At 42.0% G+C, this 12916-nt stretch overlaps 1 protein-coding gene across 1 annotated transcript; it reads left to right on the top strand.

Moving 5' to 3' along the window:
• Positions 1-1902: 1902 nt before the first annotated feature.
• Positions 1903-11914, top strand: pnp4b (purine nucleoside phosphorylase 4b). Its single transcript, XM_069679131.1, has 7 exons — positions 1903-1925; positions 4990-5162; positions 5562-5665; positions 6142-6317; positions 7829-8019; positions 9964-10043; positions 11774-11914. The coding sequence occupies exons 1-7, from the start codon at positions 1903-1905 to the stop codon at positions 11912-11914; spliced, it is 888 nt and encodes a 295-aa protein (XP_069535232.1).
• Positions 11915-12916: the final 1002 nt, after the last annotated feature.

Below are 12916 nucleotides of genomic sequence, written 5' to 3'. Positions count from 1 at the left end.
AATCTAAATACACGCCTGATAAATTTTTCTCAAACATGGTTTCTGTCATTATAGTTAGTTCTTATCCTGCTGATTTATGTCCAAGTGTTCATTTTTCTGACAAGTTTACTTTTGATAAGTTATTTGATGCTGTCAAAATGATGATTGACATGTGCCTATGTGTGTGACTATGTGTGTACCATTGTGTGTGACTATGTGTGTACCTATGTGTGTGACTATGTGTGTACCTATGTGTGTGACTATGTGTGTGCCTATGTGTGTGACTATGTGTGTGACTATGTGTGTGACTATGTGTGTGACTATGTGTGTACCTATGTGTGTACCTATGTGTGTGACTATGTGTGTACCTATGTGTGTGACTATGTGTGTGACTATGTGTGTACCTATGTGTGTGCCTATGTGTGTACCTATGTGTGTGCCTATGTGTGTACCTATGTGTGTACCCATGTGTGTGCCTATGTGTGTACCTATGTGTGTGCCTATGTGTGTGACTATGTGTAACTGTGTGTGTACCTATGTATGTACCTATGTGTGTGACTATATGTGTATGACTATGTGTGTGACTATGTGTGTGCCTATGTGTGTGCCTATGTGTGTACCTATGTGTGTGACTATGTGTGTACACATGTGTGTGACTATGTGTAACTGTGCATGTACCTATGTATGTGCCTATGTGTGTACCTATGTGTGTGACTATGTGTGTACACATGTGTGTGACTATGTGTAACTGTGCATGTACCTATGTGTGTGCCTATGTGTGTACCCATGTGTGTGCCTATGTGTGTGCCTATGTGTGTACCCATGTGTGTACCTATGTGTGTGCCTATGTGTGTGCCTATGTGTGTACCCATGTGTGTGCCTATGTGTAACTGTGCATGTACCTATGTGTGTGCCTATGTGTGTACCCATGTGTGTGCCTATGTGTGTGCCTATGTGTGTGCCTATGTGTGTACCCATGTGTGTGCCTATGTGTGTGCCTATGTGTGTACCCATGTGTGTACCTATGTGTGTGCCTATGTGTGTACCTATGTGTGTGCCTATGTGTGTACCTATGTGTGTACCCATGTGTGTGCCTATGTGTGTGCCTATGTGTGTGACTATGTGTGTGCCTATGTGTGTGACTATGTGTAACTGTGTGTGTACCTATGTATGTGCCTATGTGTGTGACTATGTGTAACTGTGTGTGTACCTATGTATGTACCTATGTGTGTACCTATGTGTGTGACTATGTGTGTGACTATATGTGTGCCTATGTGTGTACCTATGTGTGTGACTATGTGTGTACACATGTGTGTGACTATGTGTAACTGTGTGTGTACCTATGTATGTGCCTATGTGTGTGGCTATGTGTGTACCTATGTGTGTGCCTATGTGTGTACCTATGTGTGTACCCATGTGTGTACCCATGTGTGTGCCTATGTGTGTACCCATGTGTGTGCCTATGTGTGTACCTATGTGTGTGCCTATGTGTGTACCCATGTGTGTACCCATGTGTGTACCCATGTGTGTACCCATGTGTGTGCCTATGTGTGTGCCTATGTGTGTACCCATGTGTGTGCCTATGTGTGTGCCTATGTGTGTGCCTATGTGTGTGCCTATGTGTGTACCCATGTGTGTACCCATGTGTGTGCCTATGTGTGTGGCTATGTGTGTGCCTATGTGTGTGCCTATGTGTGACTATGTGCCTACTTCGTATATAATTTAAACACTTGGATGTTTCCTGTCTGAGGCCACCTGCTGAACTTTAACCCTCGAGTGTACAATCACAGGGGCCAAAGGTCATTGACGCACAGAGTCATTGACCTCCACTGTATTTACAGCCAATCAGAGGAGATTACACTCTCACTCTCTCCCTCCACCGACTTTTTCTTCCTCTTCTTCTGTGATCTCCACGCTGGAACGATGCACAGCAAAGGAAACTCCTGGTAAGACCCCCCCCTCCTCCCCACTCTGATTATTCATTTATTATTTAATATTCAGTTTTCGTCTTTTCCCTTCTACTCCTTTTTCTTGTCCTTTTTTTTCTTTTTCTCCCTTTTCTTCTTCTCCTTCTCCTTCTTTTATTTCTTCTACTCCTTCTGTCTCTGTAACTGAACTCAGATCTGCTGATTCAGCAACTTTAAGCAGAAAGGGTTAGCAGAAAGTTCAAGCAGAAACTCTGTAATGAACAGAAACAACAAACATGGCAGGTGCATTGTGGGGAAATGCTGTGTCTAGTGCTGATTGTCTAAAAGTAATTTCTTCACTTTACTGCTCTAAAGAAAAAACTAAACATTTTCTTCTTGGTGTTAAATCGAATCAGAAGATTGAATGTGATGATTCTACACTTAAAGAATCAAAGTGAGGATCAAATGACTCAGTAAAGGTCGCTGTGACGATCAGACATGTTTCAGACCTAAACAGTCACATGATGATTAACAGAGAAACTGATGTTATCTTCAGAGAAACAGAAAAGTGAGCTGACGGCAGAAACTGTAAAGAGTTAAACTGCAGCTCAGGTTCAAAGATCAATACTCTCCTGTTCAACCAACCGACAGATAATTTGTACTCCATAATCTATCATCTATCATATATAATCTATAATCCATAATATATAATATATAATATATAATATTTAATATTTAATATTTAATATATAATCCATAATCTATAATATATAATCCATAATATATAATATGTAATCCATAATCTATCATCTATCATATATATAAGACATAATCAATAATCTATAATCCATAATCTATCATCTATCATATATAATCTATAATCTATAATCCATAATATATAATATATAATATTTAATATATAATCCATAATCTATAATCCATAATCTATCATCCATAATCTATAATCCATAATCTATAATATATAATCCATAATATATAATATGTAATCCATAATCTATCATCTATCATATATATAAGACATAATCAATAATCTATAATCCATAATCCATCATCTATCATATATAATCCATAATCAATAATCCATAATCCATAATCTATCATCTATCATATATATAAGACATAATCAATAATCCATAATCTATCATCTATAATCTGTCATATATAATCCTTAATCTATAATCCCTAATCCATAATCTATCATCTATCATCTATAATCAATAATCTATCGTCGATAATCTATCATCTTTCATCTATAATCCATCATATACAATCTATAATCCATTTCCAGTCAGATAAGATAATCCTTTATTGATCTACGGGGGGAAATTCGGGTGTTGAACAGCACAAAGACAAAACAGGAAGTCAGTCAGTTTGGACACCTCGACACTGAAGCTCCACACAGGCCTCAACATCAGCTCCACACCAATGACTGTGTATACAGATGGACGACGCGTCTCCATCTGCTCCCATTGTACGAAATTGATGCCAAAATAGCCCCTGTGATAGGTGCTGACATCTTGCGATGGTGACGTCATACGGATCGCAGTAGAGATCAGCGAGTGAAGCGGCCGTAGCCACTTCCGCTAACCCAAACACACACTTAACTTACTGAAACAACAGCAAGGATCCCGCACGCCGGCGTGTTTAACAGCAGAACAGCTTCTTGTGTTGGTCTGAGGTTAAAGTTCACAGGTATGGAAACTTCACTGACTGTAGTGATTGTTTTAGTTACGTTTCCTCTCGCCGTTCGTCCTCCACTCTGCTCACCCGGAACTGATCGGCTGCAGGAGCTGAATTTGTCAACAGAGCTGTCAATCATCATTTTTTCAGCATCAAATAACTAATTAAAAATAAACTTGTCAGAAAAATGAACACTTGGACGTAAATCAAATTCTAGATTTTACAGGAAGCCAGTGCAGAGAGGCTAATACAGGAGAGATGTGATCTCTCTTCCTAGTTCTTGTCAGCACACGTGCTGCAGCATTTTGTACCAGCTGCAGAGTTTTTAGTGACTTATTAGGGCAGCCTGATAGTAACGAGTTACAATAATCCAACCTGGAAGTAACGAATGCATGGACGAGTTTTTCTGCATCGTGTTGAGACAGGATGTGTCTGATGTTTGTTGTGAAGGTGAAAGAAGGCTGTCCTTGATATTTGTTTTATGTGGGAGATGAAGGACATATCCTGATCAAGCAGAACTCCCAGATTCCTAACGGTTACAATGTTACAATTTCATTAAGCAGACGCTTTTGTCCAAAGCGACGTACATCTGAGAGTTAATACAACACAAGCAACAATCGAGACAGGAGGGAACAAAGTCAGTAAGAGCCAACAAACAGCTTCAAGTGTGATCGGACACTGGTGCTGACAGACAGGCATCAACAAGATCAGTATAGTCATCATCATCATCATCATCATCATCATCATGAAAATCCAAGTCAGCATAAACTACATCCTCAATGTCATCATCATCAATAGCATCAACATCATTAAGGTCAGAGGTCATAAAGAGCTGGGTCTTTTTCTTAGAGCTTTTTCTTAAAGGTGAAAGGGACTCTGCGGACCGAGTGGAGTTTGGTAGCTCGTTCCACCACCGGGGGGGCGACAGAGGAGAAGAGTCTAGTTACAGACTTAGGGCCCTGTTGTGATGGGAGTACCAGACGTGCTGGATGCCAGGCTGATGCCATCTAGGGCAGCTATATCATTAGAGAAAGAATCTCTGAGGTGTTTTGGGCCGAGCACAATAACTTCAGTTTGTCTGAATTAAGTAGCAGAAAGTTTCTAGTCATCCAGATCTTTATGTCCTTAAGGCATGCTTCTAGTTTAGATAGCTGATTGGTTTCGTCTGGCTTCATAGATAAGTATAATTGAGTATCATCTGCATAACAATGAACATTAATGGAGTGTTTCCTCATGATATTACCCAGAGGAAGCATATATAAGGTAAAAAGAATCGGTCCGAGCACAGAACCTTGTGGAACTCCATGACTAATGAGATCGATCTGATCAATAAGATTTAAACCAACTTAATGCAGATCCTGAAACAGGATGTGATGGTCAAATAATCTATAATCCCCCCCAGCTGCTGCTCCTTCGAGGACTACAAGCTGACCACCGAGTGGCTGCTGAACCACACAAGTCACCGTCCGAAGGTGGCAGTGATCTGTGGCTCTGGGCTTGGCCTGCTGGCTGACGGAGCCACCAACAAGCAGGTGTTCAGGTACCAGGACATCCCAAACTTCCCCGTCAGCACAGGTCAGTCAGCCCTGCCCACTGCTGGATGATGGGGCGGGGTCTCTGCTGCTGGAGGTGTCTCTCTCTTTCTTTCTCTCTGTCTCTCTATCTATCAGTAATCAATGACAAAAGAATGAACAAGAAAATGTCTGTCTCTCTGACTGACTGACTGTCTGTCTGTCTGCCTGCCTGCCTGCCTGCCTGTCTGTTTGCCTGCCTGTCTGACTGTCTGTCTGTCTGCCTGCCTGCCTGCCTGCCTGTCTGTTTGCCTGCCTGCCTGTCTGCCTGCCTGCCTGCCTGCCTGCCTGTCTGTCTGCCTGTCTGTCTGTCTGTCTGTCTGCCTGTCTGTCTGCCTGTCTGTCTGTCTGTCTGTCTGTCTGTCTGCCTGCCTGCCTGCCTGTCTGTCTCTCTCTCCCTCAGTGGCGGGTCATGAGGGCTGTCTGGTGTTTGGGACGATTGAGGACACTTCCTGTGTCTTCATGCAGGGTCACTTCCACCTGTATGAAGGTTACTCTCTCTGTCAGGTGAGTCCCTCTGACCCCTCCCATTTTACCCAGCATGCAGTGGGAGCACAGTGTTGATGTGAGTCACACATCATATATAAGAAGCAAAAACAGCCTGAAGGTCTGAAAAGTGAAGCCAATGTTTACGTGCTTTAAACCTGCGTTCTGTCTAATGTGCAGCAGATAGATAAATGGATGGATAGATAGATAGATAGATAGATAGATAGATAGATAGATAGATAGATAGGTAGATAGATAGGTAGATAGATAGATAGATAGATAGATAGATAGATAGATAGATAGATCCCGAGGGATGAAATCTGTCACCCTCAACGTTTTAGTTCCACAATCAATCACAGAGAGAAGGTTCAGGGAGCATGCTCAAGCAATTCATCCATATGTTCAACATTTTACTGAAACAGCCAGCATCAACATTTGAGACCCCTGTCTGTGTACCTGTCTGTCTGTGTACCTGTCTGTCTGTGTTCCTGTCTAAGGTGACGTTCCCTGTGAGGATCTTTAAGCTGATGGGGGTGGAGTCTCTGCTGGTGACGAACGCCTCAGGAGGAATCTGTCAAGACTTTAAAGTCGGTGACATCATGATCATCAAAGACCACATCAACCTGCCGGGGTTCGCTGGACAGCACCCGCTGTGTGGGCCCAACGATGAGAGGTGAGACAGGAGGAGACAGACGGGAAGACAGACAGACAGGAGGACATGCAGGCAGGCAGGAGGTCCCCTGTCTGACTGTCTGTCCTCTCGTTTTTAACAATTTTAGACCAGTTTCTAACTTACCTTTTTTATCAAAAATTTTAGAAAAGGCTGTTGCGTCTCAGTTACTTGTTGACATAAACAGCTGCAGCATCTTTGAGGAATATCAATCTGGATTCCGTGCCCACCACAGTACTGAAACAGCTCTCATTAAGGTCACTAACAATCTACTGCTCGCAACCGACTCCGGGGCTTGCTCAATTTAAGTTTGGCTTTCGACACAGCCGACCAGGACGCTCTGCTAAATCGCCTTGAGAACTGCGTTGGCATTAAGGACACTGCTCTTGCCTGATTTCATTCATACCCCACTGACAGATCTTTTTCTGTTGTAATGGGAGAATTCTCCTCATCTCCAGCTCCCCTCTCATGTGGTGTTCCCCAGGGGTCAGTTCTTGGTACTTGGTTCTTGGCAAGCTTTCCCCCAATGTCAAACACTCTGCCCGTAATCTAGGTGTCATCTTCAACTCAGAGCTATGCTTCAACACACAAATCACCAAAGTAGTCCAATCATGTTTTCTCCAGATAAGGAACATCTCAAAAGTCAAAAACTTCCTATGTCAATCAGACCTAGAAAAAGTAATCCATGCATTCATCTCCTCTCGGCTGGATTATTGTAACTCTTTGTACTCTTGTTAAGCCACCTCCCGTCTCCAGCTCGTCCAAAACTCGGCTGCTAGAATTTCAACAGATCCTAAGAGACAAGACCACATCACACCCATCCTCAAAACGCTTCACCGGTCAGCTATAGGATTGGTTTTAAACTTTTAAAGGCCTACATGGCCTTGCTCCATCTTATATTGGTGATTTACTTGTACCTTATGAGCCTAGCCACTAACTACGCTCCTCTGGTAGGACCCTCCTTACTGTTCGCACTGCCCGCCTTCGTAGCTGTGGAACGCCCCACCAGAAGAACTTAGGTCTGCAAACTCCGTGCCTTCCTTTAAATCCCTTCTTTAAACCTACTTTTATAGAAGGCTTTTTTTATAGTAAACCTGTTGCTTGGCAATTTGAGCTTTTATCACTTTTTTAAATTGAATTGAATTATATTTTTGTATTTTATCTTTTTTCATTATACACCTTGTAATATCTTGACTAATTGTTCTTTTTTATCATGTTTTTGTGGGACTCTGTCTGACTCTGCTTATCTTGCCTTATAAAGGAGATAGGGTCATTGCTCAATGTCTACGTCCTTGTCTGTTATTTGATTTGATTGTGTGTATTATTTTATTATGTTTCTGTAAAGCACTTTGTAACTCTTTTTGGAATAAAGTTTATTTTAAGGTTATTATTCTTCCCTTCTCTCTGAGATCACTGACAGATTAAAGTTTCCTGCTGATGTTATTTTGGGTCCTAAATATGTCTCTCTGTGTCTGACTGTCTGTCTGACTGTCTGTCTGTCTCTCTCTCTGTAGGTTTGGGATCAGGTTCCCCTGTATGTCCGATGCGTACAGTAAGGATCTGCGGCGGCTGGCATTGGAGGCGGGGTCTGAGCTGGGCTGCAGTGACTACATCAGAGAGGGCGTGTACTGTATGGTGAGCGGACCGAACTTCGAGACCATCGCAGAGGCAAGAATGCTGTTGATCCTCGGCTGTGACTCAGTGGGTAAGGCAGGAAGAGGGCAGACAGACGGGCAGTCACAGGAAGGTCGTTAATATTTAATGAGTCTTAATTTGCCTCGTTCGTGAGCCTGCAATCAATAAGGTGTTGATCTGACCAGAGATCAGATCCAAACATGAAGAGTCATTGGTCCTTGAGGAGTTTGTACAGATCTTTGATGTTCAAGGAGTCCACAAGGAGCAGCCGACTTTTGTGGTTCCTTGAGGTCAAAGAAGAGGTTTGCAGATTCTTGAGAATGGTCTTGATGATTTAAGATTACCTTGTAGATGATCTTGCAATCCATGGGAGGTTCATGGTGTAACGATCCAAAGTGTAGGGGAAACGTCCACATTCATTTTGCTCGCCCTCCCCTTTTCTTGCAACCGCTGGGTCGCAGCTGACTGACGTCAGGAAAAATTTAAATGGAGAGCATCTTCCAGAGTCAAAGAAGAGCTGGTGAAGTAGCTCCGCAATTGGGGGTAGGCAGCTGAAAGTCGAGATAGTTCAGTCCCTCGTGAAAAGTGACACAAGCTTCAGCGGACACCTGTGGGGATGTTTCAGAGTTGAATGTCTTGTGTTATGGAATTAACTTAATTTTTTTACTATGGTTGTAGGTTGCATCAGCACCTCTCTCAGGTACACTTCTTTATTATTTGGAAAAACGAAAAGAGCGTTTAAGGTGTTGTTACAAGTGTATCCTTTTGTAAAGGGTGTGTGGGCAATTTGTTTTACATTTAAGGTGTACATCCTTTGTGTGGTTGAGTGTGCAACATTTACTTTTGCTTGGATACTTCCTGGCCGGCACCCCATTAAATAAGAGTTGCATACAAAAACCGTCACAATGGGTTTCTGGGGAAGGTTCTACCTTCCACTGAGGAGTGTCAAATGTCTTTGAGGGTGTAGTATCTGTCCAGAGATGTGAGTTGCTTATACAAGTGGCTCTGGAATGTTTTTGTGTAAGAGTAGTAAAATTAATGGTATATGCCCTGTCTAAAATTATGTATATGACACTATTAACATACCAATGAGAAGAGGACCACGTCTAATGTGTTGATGAATTAGGAGCCTCTTGGGCAGAAAGAAAAGGGGTCTCCATCCTAATGTAAACCATATGGTAAGAGAAACAAGCACACTCGCTCATATATAAGTGCATGTTGAACTGTAATTGGGGGAGACACAATTTGGCTGAGGGTGTTCTCCCAGGTATTCTAGAAGCCTGATCGATGCTGATACTTTGTAATAAATGGATGTTCTTTCATCACCTGCGCATCATCGATGTCTGAGAAACAACAAGGGAAAAAAGAGAGGTCATGGAGAAGGTTCAGAGGTTCTATGATGAAGATCAACAAGTATGTTAGGATTTTCTTGGGTTTCCATAGAAATGACTTTTGGTCCCTTAGAAGAGCATTTGATTGCTCAGAGGTTTCTCAGAGGTTCTGGGGTTCCTTCAGTTCTAAAGGTCATTAAAGTTTTACAAGTTCCTTAAACAGGTTTGTAGACTCTTGGGGAGGTGTCTCTGGGGTTTCTCCTGGGCTTCTTTAGGATATTCTTGTGGTTCACTCTGAGTTTGTTTCAGCAGAGGCCAGAACATCATAAACATGAAGAACCCTGAAGCTCAATCAGGATGGTTAAAGAAGTCACATGAGCTGGCCCTGGTCTGTTTACACTGTTTGATTCCAGCAATGTTCTGGGACCAGCTCAGATGACTACTCTGATAGGTGGTTACTATAACAACAGTATTAATACTCACACAGGTAAATAGGTGATGTTAGCTATAGAGGATGGGAAGATGCATCAAATATTATATTTCAATTAATTTGACTTTTTATTAAATAATTTTTAATAACTTTTTTAGTGAGTTTAAACAGCAGGTTTCCTTAAATGTTTGTTTGAATCAAACTCAGAAAAATTTAAACTATTAACCAGGTGAACTTCCATCTCCTCTCTCAGGTATGAGTACAGTTCCAGAAGTGACAGTGGCGAAACACTGTGGACTCAGAGTCCTCGGCCTGTCGCTCATCACCAACAAGGTCTCAGAGTATCTGACTGTAATCTGAATGGATCTGACTGTCATCTGTGATCTGACTATGATCTGACTGTAATCTGACTGTAATCTTTGATCAGACTGTAATCTGTGATCTGACTGTAATCTGACTGTGATCTGACTGCAATCTGACTGTGATCTGACTGTAATCTGATTGTGATCTGACTGTAATCTGACTGTGATCTGTGATCGGACTGTGATCTGACTGTGATCTGTGATCTGACTGTAATCTGAATGGATCTGACTGTCATCTGTCATCTGACTATGATCTGACTGTAATCTGACTGTAATCTTTGATCAGACTGTAATCTGTGATCTGACTGTAATCTGACTGTGATCTGACTGCAATCTGACTGTGATCTGACTCTAATCTGACTGTGATCTGACTGTAATCTGACTGTGATCTGACTGCAATCTGACTGTGATCTGACTGCAATCTGACTGTGATCTGACTGTAATCTGACTGTGATCTGACTGCAATCTGACTGTGATCTGACTGTAATCTGATTGTGATCTGACTGTAATCTGTGATCGGACTGTGATCTGTGATCTGACTGTAATCTGTGATCGGACTGTAATCTGACTGTGATCTGACTGCAATCTGACTGTGATCTGACTGTAATCTGACTGTAATCTGACTGTGATCTGTGATCGGACTGTGATCTGACTGTGATCTGTGATCTGACTGTAATCTGTGATCTGACTGTCATCTGTGATCTGACTGTGATCTGACTGTCATCTGTGATCTGACTGTAATCTGACTGTCATTTTACTGTGATCTGTGAACGGACTGTAATCTGACTGTGATCTGACTGTAATCTGACAGTGATCTGTGATCTGACTGTAATATGACTGTGATCTGTGATCGGACTGTAATCTGACTGTGATCTGACTGTGATCTGTGATCTGACTGCAATCTGACTGTGATCTGACTGTAATCTGACTGTGATCTGACTGTAATCTGGTGCGATCTGACTGTGATCTGACTGTAACCTGATCTGACTGTGATCTGACTGTGATCTGACTGTAACCTGACTTGAATATGACTGTGATCTGACTGTGATCTGACTGTAATCTGACTATGATCTGACTGTAACCTGACTTGAATATGACTGTGATCTGACTGTAACCTGACTGTGATCTGACTGTAATCTGACTGTGAGCTGACTGTAATCTGACTGGAATATGACTGTGATCTGACTGTAATCTGACTGTGATCTGACTGTGATCTGTGATCTGACTGCAATCTGACTGTGATCTGACTGTAATCTGACTGTGATCTGACTGTAATCTGGTGCGATCTGACTGTGATCTGACTGTAACCTGATCTGACTGTGATCTGACTGTGATCTGACTGTAACCTGACTTGAATATGACTGTGATCTGACTGTGATCTGACTGTAATCTGACTATGATCTGACTGTAACCTGACTTGAATATGACTGTGATCTGACTGTAACCTGACTGTGATCTGACTGTAATCTGACTGTGAGCTGACTGTAATCTGACTGGAATATGACTGTGAGCTGACTGTAATCTGACTGGAATATGACTGTGATCTGACTGTAATCTGACTGTGAGCTGACTGTAATCTGACTGGAATATGACTGTGATCTGACTGTAATCTGTAATTTGACTTTAATCTGTGATCTGACTGTAATCTGTGATCTGACTGTAATCTGTGATCTGACTGTTTCTTGTTGTGTCATGCTGCAGGTGTCTCTGGACTACAGTCGGGAGGAGAAGGTGAACCATGAGGAGGTACTTCAGATCAGTAAGATGAGAGCTGAGGTCCTGCAGAAACTCGTCGCAACAATGATCAGCCGCTGCCAGCAGCAGAGCATCAACACACACTGACACACACACACACACACACACATTTACCAACATGTTCTGATTCTCTGCTCATTGTTTCAGCAGCCCTTAGCACAAAAATATGCTTTCAAAATAAATGTGTAAGTTAGCAGTAATCAATAAGCAAGGTCCAGTTAGATTTTCAAAATAATGGTTCAACATTTTCTGAGAACATGATGTTTTCGGACATGTGGGAAAATGTTGTGAAACGTTCAGTTCCATTGTTTCAGCACTAGAACACCCAAAAGACGTTTTGGGTTTACATACGAACGTACAAACAGAATTAAAGAAAGTATGATACGAAACTTAAAAAGGAAGTCAACTTCTTAAGAGAAGTCAACATTGACTGGTGGATTAACACGGGAAATAAACCATCATCTCCAGGTCCTGTGTGTGCGTCCAGAAATGAGAGGAGAATCGACAGAGTCCCATTGTGAAGAGTTGGGTCACTGAACAAGCTGATGTAAACCAATAGAAACACCTCCCCTGTCATTGATGTCAACATGTCTGACTGTTAATAAACTGAGTTTGTGTTTAAATTCATCATTAAAGAGTTTAAACGTCAGAGCAACATGAAAAAAAATGTATTTGTCTCTGCTGTTCAAGTTGTCTTATCCTCACTTAATATACACTCACTGGCCACTTCATTAGGTACACCTGTACAATCCAATGCAGTGCAATCCAACAGTGCTGCCAGGGATTCTGCTTCTATGAAGTTTAGTCTGAAGTGTGTAAATTCAATGATGTTTATTACTGAGGCCACAGTTAAAGGTGCTGTTGTACTGAACTACATTATACTGAGATGTGTCTCTAATTTTGCGTCCTCCCTATTTACAAACATGACGGGGCCGGAGTATTAGGAACACCTCTGAATATAATGCAGCTCAGTACAGCCCCACCACCACTGATAACCTTGACACCTCTGTGTCTGATGTTTGTTGTGAAGGTGAAAGAAGGCTGTCCTTGATATTGGTTTTATGTGGGAGATGAAGGACATATCCTGAT

This window comes from Semicossyphus pulcher, unplaced genomic scaffold (assembly GCF_022749685.1).
Source record: "Semicossyphus pulcher isolate SPU_LCO1_2020_fin unplaced genomic scaffold, fSemPul1.0.p SCAF_30, whole genome shotgun sequence".
NCBI classification, from domain to species: Eukaryota; Metazoa; Chordata; class Actinopteri; order Labriformes; family Labridae; genus Semicossyphus; species Semicossyphus pulcher.
Note: the sequence above shows the minus strand (reverse complement) of the source record. Positions and strands in the feature narration are given on the sequence as shown.

What these genes read in the sequence shown, in the direction of transcription:
- pnp4b (XM_069679131.1), top strand. Translation starts at nt 1,903, where the DNA reads ATGCACAGCAAAGGAAACTCCTG. An exon ending in AAACTTCCCCGTCAGCACAG is followed by an intron (nt 5,163 to 5,561) that starts GTCAGTCAGCCC and finishes TCTCTCCCTCAG; the next exon opens with TGGCGGGTCATGAGGGCTGT. An exon ending in CCTCGGCTGTGACTCAGTGG is followed by an intron (nt 8,020 to 9,963) that starts GTAAGGCAGGAA and finishes CTCCTCTCTCAG; the next exon opens with GTATGAGTACAGTTCCAGAA.